The 15,382-nt window shown below is 41.7% G+C and overlaps 1 protein-coding gene across 7 annotated transcripts; it reads left to right on the forward strand.

Moving 5' to 3' along the window:
- Positions 1-2,473: 2,473 nt before the first annotated feature.
- Positions 2,474-14,652, forward strand: LOC110486080 (serine/arginine-rich splicing factor 7). 7 transcript variants are annotated; one of them, XR_016485883.1, is made up of 8 exons: positions 2,474-5,275; positions 5,628-5,804; positions 6,089-6,497; positions 6,882-6,950; positions 10,079-10,150; positions 10,296-10,349; positions 13,810-13,830; positions 14,390-14,652. XR_016485883.1 is itself a non-coding variant. In XM_090196156.1 (8 exons), the coding sequence occupies exons 1-8, from the start codon at positions 5,028-5,030 to the stop codon at positions 14,442-14,444; spliced, it is 801 nt and encodes a 266-aa protein (XP_090052282.1). In that variant the 5' UTR covers positions 2,474-5,027; the 3' UTR covers positions 14,445-14,652. The 7 variants fall into 7 exon arrangements, 3 of the variants coding, with proteins under 3 accessions (XP_090052282.1, XP_090052283.1, XP_090052284.1); XM_090196156.1 differs by lacking the exon at positions 6,089-6,497 and adding an exon at positions 12,385-12,489; XR_016485882.1 differs by lacking the exon at positions 13,810-13,830.
- The last annotated feature ends 730 nt before the right edge of the window (positions 14,653-15,382 follow it).

The following is a 15,382-nucleotide window of genomic DNA, read 5'->3' on the forward strand; positions in this document are numbered from 1 at the left end:
AACACACCATATGAACATCAGCTTTCCTGGTTTGTGGATCATTGTAGCAGTCCCCTCCTGGTGATTTACCCTGGTAGGATTTCTGCCAGCTGCAGATCACCACCAGAATGGACATGGGAGGTCCAGCGTTGGCTCTGTGTTCCCAGCCAGTTGTCCGGTTGTCCCGGCTAGTGGATCTAGGCAGTAACTTGGGCAGATGTTAATAACGCACCACACTCAGTCAATACGTCATTACATTTCTTCCCCAAATGAGCGCTGTTGTGGCTCTAACTGGTGGTTGAATGGGGAACTTGTTTATGGCTCTATCACTTCCTAAATGTCAAAGGAAATGAAACAAAATGAATAAAAACATAAACAAGAGATATACAAAATATAGCTACCACACCTTATTCATCTAATTTGGACTATGTTCTATATATGTCCAAGGTCTTGGCTAAATTACTCTATCATGGCATTGTCTCTAATGTCATATCTAGGGCAATCCAACTTGAAGGTGGCTATTTAAGGCACTTTGAAAAATGGCACCCTGAATGGCAAAGCTTACATTGGGGACATTACAGGGCTGTGCTAGTGAATTTGGGAGAGGAAACTGGGGATGCTGTGGATGGACCCCCTGTTGGCGTTTCAGGATCTATTGCCGAAAATCGGGATCGTTTCCGTTCCACAGGTGATCCTAGTATAAGATCTCATTAGGTCTTCCATTGCACGTGTGCGCCTTTGTGCGTAGTGGGTGCACACGCCAAGGGAAATAAGACCAAGGATCATGGTAACAGTCAGGATACTGTCCAGCACTGTCCAAGAGCGGGTGACAGACTAATCTTTTGGCTTGTAGTCAGTCGGGTCAACTAAAAGTGCCTCATCCAGTATGCTAAGATCAACAGTCCCTCTTTTGTGGAGCGATGGGTAACGATGCTTCGTGGGTGACTGTTGTTGATGTGTGCAGAGGCCCATACCCGGGCTCGAACCAGAGGCCGAGGGGACGGACTAAAGTTATACTGTTACACTCCTTTAGTACAATACATAAGAAGTTCCCCCTATATCGCTGTGCACAAAGCAAGGGTTAGTATTGCAATGAGGTTAACACAGGTCGCTGTTTGGAGGGCTACAGTGGCTGAGTGCTTTCCTTCAGGTCCAGCTGAGCCTATGAAGCCTCCTGTATCTGTAGTGCAAAGAGAGGACTGCCAACCTGCCTCTCCCTTCATCCCTCACTGTCCCTCTTTGCCCTTTCCTCTGTATCTCTGTCCCTCAATGGGAGAATCTCCATTGGTTTTGTTCAACTCCTCGTGTCCTCACCTCCGTTCTCTCCTCGCCCTCCTTTTGAAAAAGCTCAAAGGTAATCAAGGAGAGGAGGTGAGGAAAGGAAACCTGGAAACAAATATGCTTAAATGAAATGACTCTCCACTAGCACGTCATCAGGCAAATTACATTTACAATGGAGTAATCCCAAAATACATGTGTTAAGTGGTAAAAATACATTTAGATGGTTACACTAGACATTTTATAGAGGGATAAGTAGTGTATTATTTTCTAACTATGGGCATGCTTTTCTCAGAGAAAACAATAACTGATTGAAAGGGGGTGTGGTGGATTTTAAAACACTTTCGTGTTAACTGCCGGGAGGATACATCTGTGCTTAGGCTATGGAGGAGAGGAGGAAACTCCTCCGAATTGATACCATCCTACATATGGTGAACAATTTTTGGTTTCATGGTCACAGTGTAGAAGAGGACAGGAATGGAGGAGAGGATGGACTTTTTCCCATTTGAGAATCCCCTTCCCTATCCTTCTTTCTCTCTATCTATCCCTCCCTCTCCTTCTCTTTCTCCCCCTCTACAGTTCCACCATTCAATAAACTACACTATTACGGGACCATTTCTCTCTTCATTCCTGTGTTTTATTGTAGGTGGGTATGTAGTGATAAGAAAGGTGAATAATAGAGAATAATAGATAAGACATAAGCTGATATGTCATGAGGATGTGATTTCATACACAGGCAGTGTAACAATGTTCTGGGAATATGAATATCACAAAGTATAACACATTTATGAAAATGATTTTCTAGCTAAATGAGGCAAGAATAACCCAATCTTATCATATTTAAACAAGGTTATGGCATTCATGACAGTAACCACGTAAGATGCTTTGAAAAACGTTAAGCTCCAGTATGACTGCTGTTGAGGCCTATCATTGTAGCGCACTGTGTTATACTTATTTGGCTGTGACATTACATAAAACCCTTCTTCTCTGTGTCAAGTGCCCATTCCAAATCGACCCCAACATCTGTGAAGTTGTAGTGCTCTGGAGGACTACTTAGTTATAACACACAATGTAGCTCAATGTGTAAGGATGAGATTCCTCATCTATTGTTGGTAGGGTTGGAGAGTATCCAGATTTTCATATTGGTATAATACGCTATTACCGGCTTGGTACACAAGGTTGCGCCAAAAAAACAAAAACACTCCATTGGGCGTCTATTACCAGAATACTAACAAAATGTGCAGTAATAGCGAATTTCAATGGGGGCTGCTTGCTAAATATGCTAACGAGCGAAACCAATTCGCTCGTTAGCGAAGACAGGCAATCCAGCTCATAAAGTTACACATAAATAGGTAGCAGCTACCAAATGTCATTTTTTTGTGAGTTTGGACATGTGAACTTGAGACATTGCGCAAATGAACAAAGTTTTGACGCATTCTTGTCTGAAGGAAAAACAGTACTGGCTCTGGAGCAACATGTTGTAGGCCTCAGATTTGTATAACTAAACCAAGATAGACCACAGCCCGTAGTATCAAATGGAAACAATGAGTCATAGTGGACCGAACAAGCAAGGTGGGCAGAGCCAGGAACGAGCTAGCCTAACCCAACCATGATGTTGCTGTCACTTTGACCTCTTTGTTGACCTATCTACACCATTCCAGTGGCTTCAGTTGACGCCACATGTCCATGACTGTTTCAATATACTGACCGAGAATAACCTACACTGGACTTCAATCTTCAAATCAGGTGCTAGAGCTGGCTAGCTGGATTGAATATGTCCGACGGTCAAATGTGTCGTTGTAAACAGTGATACAATTCCAAAGGGTCCGGACCGAATAATGAAATACCTTCACCAACCTAATACTGTACTGTGTGGTTCATGGTATGAAATAAGAGTGATTTAGCATTTTATTGTATTGCAAGAGTGCATTTTGTGAGCCGTCCTGTCTGACCGTCCTCTCAGGAGAATGTGTTAGACACGCACATGCGCAGATTGATTGTAAAAGCGGGCCTTGAATCATGTCAAGACACGGTTTCGGAGGAGGTAAACTAAATAGCGTAACGGATTTTAACATCACAAAATAATGCACAAAAGGCTAACCGAACGCATGTTCAATAGTAGACAAAATATATATTGACGTCAAACTCCGTATACGTGAAGATAATCTCATGCTTGGTTGACTAGCTAGCCACATTAAGCGTATTTAGCTTTCCTAGCACACCCGATTTGCTAATCAATTGCTTTATTAAGTAGCTATTTTTGATCGAAATGTTTTAATGGGGGCAATCTGCAGTTGCTACATCCATTTGTGGACCTATAAATGAATGAAATGTGCCCATTGATTCTTGAAGAATTTAAAGGTGCAATATGCAGATCGCTCCGCAATTTCCTGTTGCTAAAATTATATTAATTTACTTAATTTCAGTTTGTGACAAAACAATCAGTCATTGTGTAGAGAATCATTGTACCATCTAAACCGCTGTGAAATATATTTTCCATAACAAAAAGTAACCTATTGCAGCTTAAATGCCTCATGACCATAGTTCAACTGTTGTACCCCATCAGAACTCAAAATATAAGCATGTTTTACTCCAATGTTTGCAAGCCATGTAAATGTTAACAAGCACTAGATGTAAAAGCCTCAAAACATGTTTAAAACTATACATGTGATATCATAGATGGTCATTCTTTATATCCATTGCTCTATGGATTTGAGATTGGTTACATTTCTCCAGCCCCATCCCTCAGCTTTTTAACAAAACAGGGGCGGGGATCGCTTTGTTTCAACTGCACTGTGATAGCTCTGGTTCACAGTCTGAGATTAATGCCATACATTTGTTTGAAAAATGTCCTCTCACAAGCCAGAATGTTGAATGACTTAACAGGTTGTCTGTAAGAATATGAGACATATTCACAGGAAAGTATACTTCAATGAACTTTAAGGCGCTGGTAGTGCGTTCAGATTTCTATCACCTGAAGCATGCGCGGAACCATGTAAACACATGCACGAGCATGCGTCTCTTGTGCACATGCTTCAAGTGATCTAAATCTGAACACACTACCAGGGCTGTGAAAAGTTTATGTAATTATACTTCCTGTCGATATAATAGCTCACATTCCTACCTGCAAAAGGACCAACCACATGGACAACCGGTAAAGTGAGTAAAAATATCATTTAATCTGTTGTCACAGCCGGCCGTGACCGGGAGACCCATGAGGCAGCGCACAATTATCCAAGCGACGTCCGGGTTAGGCCTTTGAGCTTTTCCTCATTGTGGCGGGCCGGGTGGCTGTAAGCTGACTTCGGTCGCCAGTTGGACAGTGTTTCTTGGATATCACGAAAATATTCAATATTTTGGCTTGTAGAGGTCGTGAGAGGGAACTTTCCTGATCCAAACGCATATTTCTGCCCGACGTGGAATTCAATGCAAGTCAATGCCAGGTCTTCAGGCTAAACTGCTTAAGGTTGATTCTTTGCCTAATTTATCACATTTTCAGGCTTCAAATATTTGCTCAAGTGTGATTTAGGTGATACGTAATTGCAGGAAATCACTACACGCAGCTCATTGTTATGTGGAAAAGCACACAATATTATGTTCATATGCCTGATACATAATTAATTTTAGACCATAGCATGAGGAACTGCCTCAGGCCAACTCTATGCTAATCGTTCACTGACCTCAATACATGGGATGCCTTGAGAGGACCGCATTTCAATGCAATTTGTGCAGTTACTTTTGATACTGAGCTTAGGGGAGTGGGAAATCAAATGCCTCTCGGAACAGAATCAGTGAGTTGCAGCAGTGGTGGCACCTCTTTCTATTTTTCCTTTGCAGACGCTAAGGTTTACGTCGGTAACCTGGGCACTGGTGCAGGGAAAGGAGAGCTAGAGCGGGCGTTTGGGTATTACGGACCCTTGAGAACAGTGTGGATTGCTAGGAACCCCCCAGGGTTTGCCTTTGTGGAGTTTGAAGACACCCGGGATGCAGAAGATGCGGTCCGTGGCCTTGACGGCAAGTAAGTGGTACCTCAAGACTCCAGACTTCGCCCCCAAGTTTAGCCTACTCTCCAAGACCTACAAGCTGAAAGGGCTCAGAGGGCACCAGTGTTGTTGACGTTTGCCAGTCAATAATGTAGTTTGCTCTTTGCAAATATTGAAGCATTTTATTGGTTTAGGGACATCTATCAGTAGACAGTAAAGCAGGTAGCTGGTATGATCTTGTTACGCATTTGCTGCTATCCAGATGAAACACTTTAGGCATGTTCCTAAATGCTTGTTACGCTTTAGATGGGTTTCGTCATGTCCTCTTTTTAAAGTGAACTATGCCATTGTGCAATTTGCTTACTGTTGAACTGACTGTCCTTTCAGGTTAATTTCTGGATCTCGAGTTCGAGTTGAATTATCTACAGGGATGCCGCGGCGATCTCGGTACGAGCGTGCGCCCACCAACCGGCCCTTTGACTCCAACGACAAGTGCTATGAGTGTGGTGAGCGGGGGCACTATGCCTACGACTGCCACCGCTACAGTCGACGCAGGAGGAGCAGGTATGCCTCCTTAACCAATGCATCAGATTTTGGTATTTTTTCTTATTTTGGTAGTTGTTGCTTATTTTTCATTGTCTTGATTTTTCAGTGTCTTATGTAGATTTAAAAAAAAAGTAAAGATGATTATTATACAATCTTGACAAACTGCCTGTGTCTAGGCTACCTGTTGTTGTTGCTACTTTTGTCTCCACTTGTCACTTAATCCCTTTTAAAATATGGAAATACTTCTGAACTGTTATGTGGGAATCTTTTTGTTAACAACTCACCTGGTCAAAACATTTCAGGTTTCGTCGTTTGATTCAGAGTGTCACGATCCTTAACGATTTCATGAGGCATCTAGCAAATTCCACACTTTTGATCCTTCTATGACCATGGGGTTGATCGATCAGCCAGACCTCCCCTTCTCAAGCAACTGCCACATCTAGCTGCACCTTAAAGATTTCATAGAGGGCTGGTTATCAATTTGGGCCTGGGGTTTTGTAAAGAGGACAACCTGGTAGACCATGGTCCCGTCTAGAAAAATCGCCTTGCATCTATCAAGTCTCAATCAAGCGATTTGGCTGTCAATACGACCATCATCGTTAGAAATCGAAGAACACGACTAGATGCAGAGGTCGGCTGATAGATACTTCTAGATCGCCTAGATCTGCTCGAACCTTGGTCCAAAGTGGGTCAACCGGGCAATCTTGCAAGGTTTATTTCAAGTACCAATTAATGTGTTTTTATCTCCAATGTAATGTATGACTTGACAATAACATTCCTCTCTTCCACTCTTTACTAGAGAACTGAAAGGCCTGCTTTAAGCAGGATACGTTAGCGCCATGAACAGCTATGTCTATATAGTGACTCCTACTACCAATATCATTGCACGTGTAATGTTAAATCTAATGTAACCCCCCCCTTTTTGTGTGTTGATTTGAGTGAGTGTCAGAGCGTCAGTGGGCTTAGGGTGATTGTTGTTGTCAGTGGTCAGGTTAGAAATAAAAACAGACTAAGGCAGTCTTATGTGGGGCTTCGCAGGGCCTGCTCTGAACTGTCCTTCTTTCCCTCCCTCCCCCTCGTTTGGATGTGGTTTAGGTCCCGGTCTCACTCCAGGTCCGGTGGGAGGAGGTACTCTCGCTCTCGCAGCCGGGACCGTGGCAGGAGGTGAGCGCTCTTATGCATTGTCCTTTCTTGTTCCAAAGGCGCTGTTGTCCAACTTCCTCAACCATCAATGGTTCCTCAGGGGTCTATTCTTGGTCCTCAAAGGAAAAACAGGTTTTTAGAAATGTTGCAAATGTAAAAGAAAAATATATATATAAAATCACATTTACATAAGTATTCAGACCCTTTACTCAGTACTTTGTTGAAGCACCTTTGACAGCAATTACAGCCTCGAGTCTTCTTGGCTATGATGCTACAAGCTTGGCCCACCTGTATTTGTGGAGTTTCTCACATTCTTCTCTGCAGATCCTCTCAAGCTCTGTCAGGTTGGATGGGGAGCGTCACTGCACAGCTATTTTCAGGTCTCCAGAGATGTTCAAGTGGTGCCTCTGTCTGAGCCACTCAAGGACATTCAGAGACTTGTCCCGTAGCCACTCCTGCGTTGTCTTGGCTGTGTGCTTAGGGTCATTGTCCTGTTGGAAGGTGAACCTTCGACCCAGTCTTAAGGTTCATCTTTCCCTTCATCCTGACTAGTCTCCCAGTCCCTGCCGATTAACAACATCCCCACAGCATGATGCTGCCACCACCTTGCTTCCCCGTAGGGATTAAGACCTCATTGGAGTGCTGCAGAGATGGTTGTCCTTCATCTCCACAGCAAAACTTTGGAGCATTGTCAGAGTAACCATTCGGTTCTTGGTCACCTCCCTGACCAAGGCCCTTCTCCCCTGATTGCTCAGTTTGGCTGGGCGGCCGGCTCTAAGAAGAGTTTGGTGGTTCCAAACTTCTTTCATTTAAAAATGATTGAGGCCACTGTGTTCTTGGGGACTTTCACTGCTGCAGAATCAAGTTGTAGAAACATCTCAAGACTGATCAATGGAAACAGGTTATTTCAACAAAGGAGTTGATCGTGGACTTCAGCAGAGGGAGCACCCCCCCCCCATCCACCTCGACGGGACCGCAGTAGTTAAGGTGGAAAGCTTCAAGTTCCTCGGTGTACACATCACTGACGAACTGAAATGGTCCACCATTTCCACACAGATAGTGTGGTGAACAAGGCGCAGCAGCGCCTCTTCAACCTCAGGAGGCTGTTGAAATGTGGCTTTACACCTAAAACCCTCACAAACTTTTACAGATATACAATTGAGAGCATCCTGTCGGGTTGTATCACCGCCTGGTACGGAAACTGCACCACCCGCAACTGCAGGGCTCTCCAGAGGGTGGTGTGGTTGCCCAACGCATCACCAGGGGCAAACTACCTGCCCTCCAGGACACCTACCTCACCCGATGTCACAGGAAGAACAAAAATATCATCAAGGACAGCAACCACCCGAGCCACTGCCTGCTCACCCCACTATAATCCAGAAGGCGAGATCAGTACAGGTGCATCAAAGCTGGACCGAGAGACTGAAAAACAGCTTCTATCTCAAGGCCATCAGACTGTTAAATAGCCATCACTAGCACATTAGAGGCTGCTGCTTTTATACATAGACTTAAATCATCACTGTCCACTTTAATAATGGAATACTAGTCACTTTAATAATGTTTACATATTTTGCATTACTCATCTCATGTATATACTGTATTATATCCTATTCCACTATATCTTCATACCGCTCTGACATTGCTCGCCCAAATATTTATATATTCTTAATTCCATTCCTTTCATTTAGATTTGTGTGTATTGTTGTGAAATTGTTAGATCAGGGCTGCCCAACCCTCTTCCTGGAGATCTACCATCCTGTGGGTTTTCCGTCCAACCTTAATACCCTGATTACACTGCTCGCGTGTGTGAGCGTTGCAAAATAAATGTAGAAATCTATATTATTCAATTATTGCACCCACGCTGCTCGGGCGCAGCAACGTGCGTCTGCGTTGCTAAGGGCTAAAATAGAAGTCAGTTTTATTTGTGACGCAGATTGGGAGAGGCAGGACTTGCAGTGCATCTCCTCATTGGTTTACAGAAGCAGGTATCCACGTGCCATCTCCTCATTGGTTATACCCCCTGAAAAACGTGTGGTGTGGGGGGACAAAATAAATGTATGCACGATGGCGCACACGCGCAGCCGGTTTGGCTTCCGTGTAATTTAACACGCCTGGTTCTACTTATTAGTTGCTCAACAAGACCTTAACTAGCTGAATCAGATATGCTAAATTAGGGTTGGACTGAAAACCTACAGGACAGTAGATATCCAGGAAGAGGGTTGGGCAGCCCTGTGTTAGATATTATTTGTTAGATATTAATGCACTGTTGGAGCTAGCATTTCGCTACACCTGCAATAACATCTGCTAAACACGTGTATGTGACAAATACAATTAGATTTTATTTATTTACCTGAGCTCAATTTTGAGGCTCATAGCAAAGGGTCTGAATACTTATGTAAATAGGTTTTTATATATTATTTTTGCAAAAAATAGAAAATACCTGTTTTCGCTTTGCCATCATGGGGTATTGTGTGTAGATTGATGAGGAAAATGTTTTGTTTAATTTTTTTTTTTTTTAATAAGGCTGTAACAAAACAAAATGTGGAAAATTGGAAGGGGTCTGAATACTTTCCAAATGCACTGTATATACACTGAGTGTACAAAACATTAGGGACACTTTCCTAATATTCAGTTGCACCCCCTTTTGCCCTTAGAACAGCCTCAATTCGTCGGGGAGTCCACAAGGTGTCAAGTGTTCCACAGGGATGCTGGCCCATGTTGATTCCAATGTTTCCCACAGTTGTGTCAAGTTCTCTGGATGTCCTTTGGGTGGTGGACTCCCCCCCCATCTCTACACTGATTGAAGTGGATTTAACAAGTGACATCAATAAGGGATCATAGCTTTCACCTGATTCAGCTGCTCAAACAGCTAATTATTAGAATCAGGTGTGCTAGATTAGGATTGGAGTGAAAACCTACAGGACGGTAGCTCTTCAGGAACAGGGGTTGGGGAGCCCTGGGTTGTCATGGAAAGAGATGGTGTTCCTAATGTTTTGTACACTCGGTGTAGAGTAAATTGTCATTACACTTATGCTATACATAACTCCACATACATACATACATAAACATATACAGATTTGTATGTGTTACGGTATTATGATAGAGTAGTTGATCAGGAATGGCTAACAGCTTTGATATCTATGTTCTAGATCAAGATCCTTCTCTCCACGCCGCTCTCGTTCTCCTAGAAGATCGAGAGCCCTTACCCCCAAGAGATCAAGGTAAATTGTAGACAAATGGACTTGCTTGCATTATTTAAAGATCCCACATTGTGTATAAATAAATAAAGGTTAAATAAAAAATCATATTGTTCCCTTATTTATTAAAGGATGGGTGTTGATGCTTTTCCCCCTCATTTCTTTTTAGATCTCGGTCAAAGTCCAGATCAAGGTCTAGGTCACTTTCTCGTGCAAAGACCAGGTGAGAAATATAACTATTTCAATGCTTTGATCAGCGTTTCGTTTCTGTTGTCAACAATGCAGCTACATAAATTGAGTAATTTACTTAAACTGCTGCATTATGTCAATCCCCAAAGATTGTCACTACCCCAACAAAATACAATTTTGTGTTGGTGTTGACCGTTTCAGGTATTACAATTTAGACATTTGTCCCCTTGATATATTATGTCACTGACTTAATAAGAGACTAAAGCAGATGTCAAACTCATGGAGTTTGACATCATGCCCTCACTATGGAGGGCATGGTGTCTGCGGGTTTTCCCTTTTAAATGAAGAGAGAGACAACCAGGTGAGGAGAGTTCCTTACTACATTGAACAAAATTATGAACATAATTGTTTGTCCCATGTTTCATGAGCTGAAATAAAAGATCCCAGAAATGTTCCACAAAAAGCTTATTTCTCTCAAATGTATGTGCACAAATTTGTTTACATTCCTGTTAGTGAGCATTAATAGTTTGCCAAGATAATCCATCCACCTGACAGATGTGGCATATCAAGAACCTGATTAAACGGATCGGATCATTTTTTTTGGATCAGCAAAGAAAAGGGAGACAAATATAACTCTGCTTTTCATTTTACTTAACGAACACTTAAAGCAAGGAACTTTTCAATGTTTAAATACGATCTTCAAATAAAATATTAAATACTTAATTGATAAATTAAAGTGCAATATCAGGCATGATACCTTCTTCCTTTTGTTAGGTTCTTATTTTTGATAATAAATGACTCACGGACACTAAAGGACCTTAACCAAGTTGAATTATTCCCAAAGGTTCTGTACAGCTGTATTCAGAAAGCAAGACATTTCTCACCATCACAGTTATATACATCCCACTTAAAACGTTCCTCCTTCTCGCCAATCCTCTCCAAAAGTGTAACAGGATACCAAACCCGTATTGCCCCCCTTAAGGGGATCTGACCTCACCTCCTGAACTCAACCCCATCCTTCACCTAATCCACAGATGTCCATCTGTCTTTCCTGTATCAACACGGTGCTCTCCTCCCGTCCCCCAACACGTTCCAAAGCCACTCTGTCTTTCTACAGATCTCACTCCTTAATATACTATACGTCTAATCTATCATGTCTTTAACATCTCAAATGTTCAAAATGTCGAATCCAACTGAACAATAGTGAAAAAATTGCCTGTGTCCACATCATCAAAAAAAGTTAAAGCAAAGCAGACCTGAGCTTATAACTTCAAATTATTTTTCAAAAAGATGTCTACATTGTCTGGGGAGAGGGTAGACCTCTTTGCAGTCACTATGTCCCCTGCTGTGGAGAACACCCTCTCGCTAGGAACTGTAGGGCCTTGCCTTCATGGCAATGTGAGGGCTGACTTTTCCACCATGCCAGTGGATCACCATCCACTGGAATGCCACTTGCCTATTGTAGGATGCCGCCTCCTCTTTGATGGTGTTGGCAAACATCTTGCCTGTGTCTTTGCTCGCAAAGGTCTCCCTGAAACGCTCCTTCATGGCCAAATTATTTTGTGGAGGAGTTGCCTCTGAGTCTGCTCCTGTCGGCTCTGTGGCTTGACCCTGCAGAGAAAATTACTTGATCTATTAAACTAATTATTTATTTTCGTATTTCATAGAACTATAATTGTGGCAATAACATTTAATAAAAGCCATTATTATTCCAAATAAAAAATGGATGATTCTAATAGCAATATCATAGACTAAGATTAGACTGCAGTATATTTATTGTTTAAGTAATTCACCCTTATTTTGATTTTTGCCTCTTCAGTGACCACAATCTCAGTGGTGAGATCACTGTATGTCCTCCGGTGTAGGGCAGGGTCTAGGTGAGACAGGGACTTGAACCTTGGATCCAGTGCAGTAGATCTATGAAGGTAGTCCTGTACATTAAGGGGTATCTGGGGCTAGGGACACAATTGCATTTTATTGTTGGCAATTTGAATACACAGAGATACCGTGACGAGATCCTGAGGCCCATTGTCGTGCAATTCATCCTCCACCATTACCTCATATTTCAGTATGATAATGCATGGCCACGTGTTTGGGATTCTCTGGATCGACATGTACAACAGCGCGTTCCAGTTCCCGCCAATATCCAGCAACTTTGCACAGCCATTGAAGAGGTGTGTGACAATATTCCACAGGCCACCTTTTAATTTTTTAAAAGATATCTGTGACCAAGTGATGCATATCTATATTCCCATATGAAATCCATAGATTTTTGGCAGAATGAGTTTATTTAAATTGACTGATTTTCTTATATGGATGTAACTCAGTAAAGTCTTTGAAATTGATGCATATTGATTTATATTTTTGTTCAGTGTAATTAGTGATTTATTTCATCAATCTAATACAAGGGAAGAGCGAAACCCCGCAGATACTCGGCTCTCTGTGCATTGAGTTGAAGTGAGGGCTGAAGCCTTGTCCACACTGCAGACCTTAATGCTCAAATCAGTTTTGTTTCTCAAATGCGTTTTGTAGTAGTGACTGTCGTACTTGTGACCACATCTTACTTGCCCTTTGTGCTGTTGTATGTACCCAATAATGTTTGTACTATGTTTTGTGCTGCTACCATGTTGTTGCTACCTTGTTGTTGTCATGTTGTGTTACTACCATGCTGTGTTGTCATGTGTTGCTGCCATGCTATGTTGTTGTTTTAGGTCTCTCTTTATGTAGTGTTGTGGTGTCTCTCTTGTCGTGATGTGTGTTTTGTCCTGTATTTTATTTTGTAATCCCAGTCCCCGCCCTCACAGGAGACCTTTTGGTAGGCCGTCATTGTATATAAGAATTTGTTCTTAACTGACTTGCCTGGTTAAATAAAAGTACATTTGTGTGTGTGTGTGTGTACAGACAGCAGTTGTTTGCTGTCATGGTTACACTGGTTGTCATAGTAACAACGGGTGTGTGCACGGTGGTGTAGGCTGATTGGTGGTGCTCGTGCTTCCCATCACTTTGTAGAAAACTAAGGTGACAACTTTGCCTGCCATGGACATTTCCCAGTTGCTTTTTATGTTCAAAATCATAGTGTAAGATCAAGCCTCAAATGATAAGATGATCCAACTTTCAAAGCTGACTAGCCACAGCAGTCAACTAGCTAGTTAGGTAGAGGTTTAGCTTTCTAGCACATTCACTAATTTGTTTCCAAACGATTAACAAGCCAGTTAGCTACAATGTCATGTTCTTGTCAAACTGTCAACAGAGTAGCTTGAGTGCAAATAAATCAGATTTGACCATTCAGACAAGTCACATGGCCAGCAATCAGATTGAAGGTGGTTTGAAATATGTCTTGAAATATCCGATTCCATGTAGCTTTTGAATGTTCATACTGCAGGAAAAGTAACAGAAGTGATCTTAAGGTGGAGATAAATAAATAAATGACTTGCACGAAAAAGGGACACTTTAAATCTAAAGAATCTGAATGCCTTGTATGTTTACTTCTTCAGGTCTGGTTCCCCCACGAGGAGGTATGCAGAAGTATTGAGTCTGACCCCAATTTTCTTCCCACCATTCTCCTCTCTAAACGAGCTATGGAACAGTTTGACAATGCATGATAAGCAGCAAAACGAGACAATGAAAATGTTGTCTATCCATACAGTTTAAACGGTGTAGATGCATGATGGTTCATTAAGTCAGGCTACTTAAGCATTACAAATGAAAGGTAGACTCAGCAATAAATCAACAATTACATTCACATCTTTCAGTTCATTGTGTGAAATATGTATTAAAAGGTTATTTGAATTGTATTCTTTAAATTCACCAAAATAATACATTTGCATGACAAACTTATATTAAATGCATGGTCCTTAAATACTTTGCTTGCTACCAGTTGCCATTGTCGAAGTCTTAAGAATGAGGTCTAAAATTAAAATTATATTTTAAATCCCAACTGTTCAAAATCTAAAGATTCACCTCAAAAACGAAGGTGTGTTTTTCCTCCCAGCTGAGGTAATGACTTTAATTTGGGTTTAATGCACAGCAAATAAATGAAGAGGGAAAACTCATTTCTCTTTTTCTCTCTTTCAGCCACTCTACCTCGAGGAGTCCTCGTCGAGGTGACAGCTCGGAGAGAGACGACTGAACTTTGAAATGTTTGTTTCTTTATGTAAGCATTTCCTGTGACTAAGTTCTTTGTTAACCCATTGTATTATTTGAAAATATGTAGCTTGTTAATTTCCTCTTGAGGCATATTACTGACATTTCAAAAATAAGCAATTGGGACCCAGTTTGGAATGCGTTTGTTTGTTTTAGAAATAGTTGTTGGTTAATAAAGTATATTTGATTTAAAACTGTTTGGTGGTGTGTTGTCCATCTGGGCACAGTTGGCCTGTATATAGCACAACTCAATGAAATGGTTGATAAATAAAAGGTTTTTGATTGAGTGTTTGTGTTAACTCTACCTATAGAGGGCAATGTTGCACTTGTGAAATGTGCTCTTCAAATTTTGAACTCAGGATCATAGCACACTGTTCTTGTTTTATCCTTGATACCAAACGGCTACTAAACTCAGCAAAAAAATAAACATTCCTTTTTCAGGACCCTGTCTTTCAAAGATAATTTGTAAAAATCCAAATAACTTCACAGATCTTCATTGTAAAAGGGTTTAAACACTGTTTACCATGCTTGTTCAATGAACCATAAACAATTAATGAACATGCACCTGTAGAATGGTTAAGACACAAACAGCTTACAGACGGTAGGCAATTAAGGTCACAGTTATGAAAACTTAGGACACTAAAGAGGCCTTTCTACTGACTCTGAAAAACACCAAAAGAAAGATGCCCAAGGTCCCTGCTCATCTGAACTTAGGCATGCTGCAAGGAGGCATGAGGACTGCAGATGTGGCCAGGGCAATAAATTGCAATGTCCGTACTGTGAGATACCTAAGACAGAACAACAGGGAGACAGGACGGACAGCTGATCGTCCTCGCAGTGACAGACCACATGTAACAACACCTGCACAGGATCGGTACATCCAAACATCACACCTGCGGGACAGGTATAGGATTGCAACAACAA

This window comes from Oncorhynchus mykiss, chromosome 13 (assembly GCF_057628025.1).
Source record: "Oncorhynchus mykiss isolate SJ-2025 chromosome 13, ASM5762802v1, whole genome shotgun sequence".
In the NCBI taxonomy this organism is placed as follows: Eukaryota; Metazoa; Chordata; class Actinopteri; order Salmoniformes; family Salmonidae; genus Oncorhynchus; species Oncorhynchus mykiss.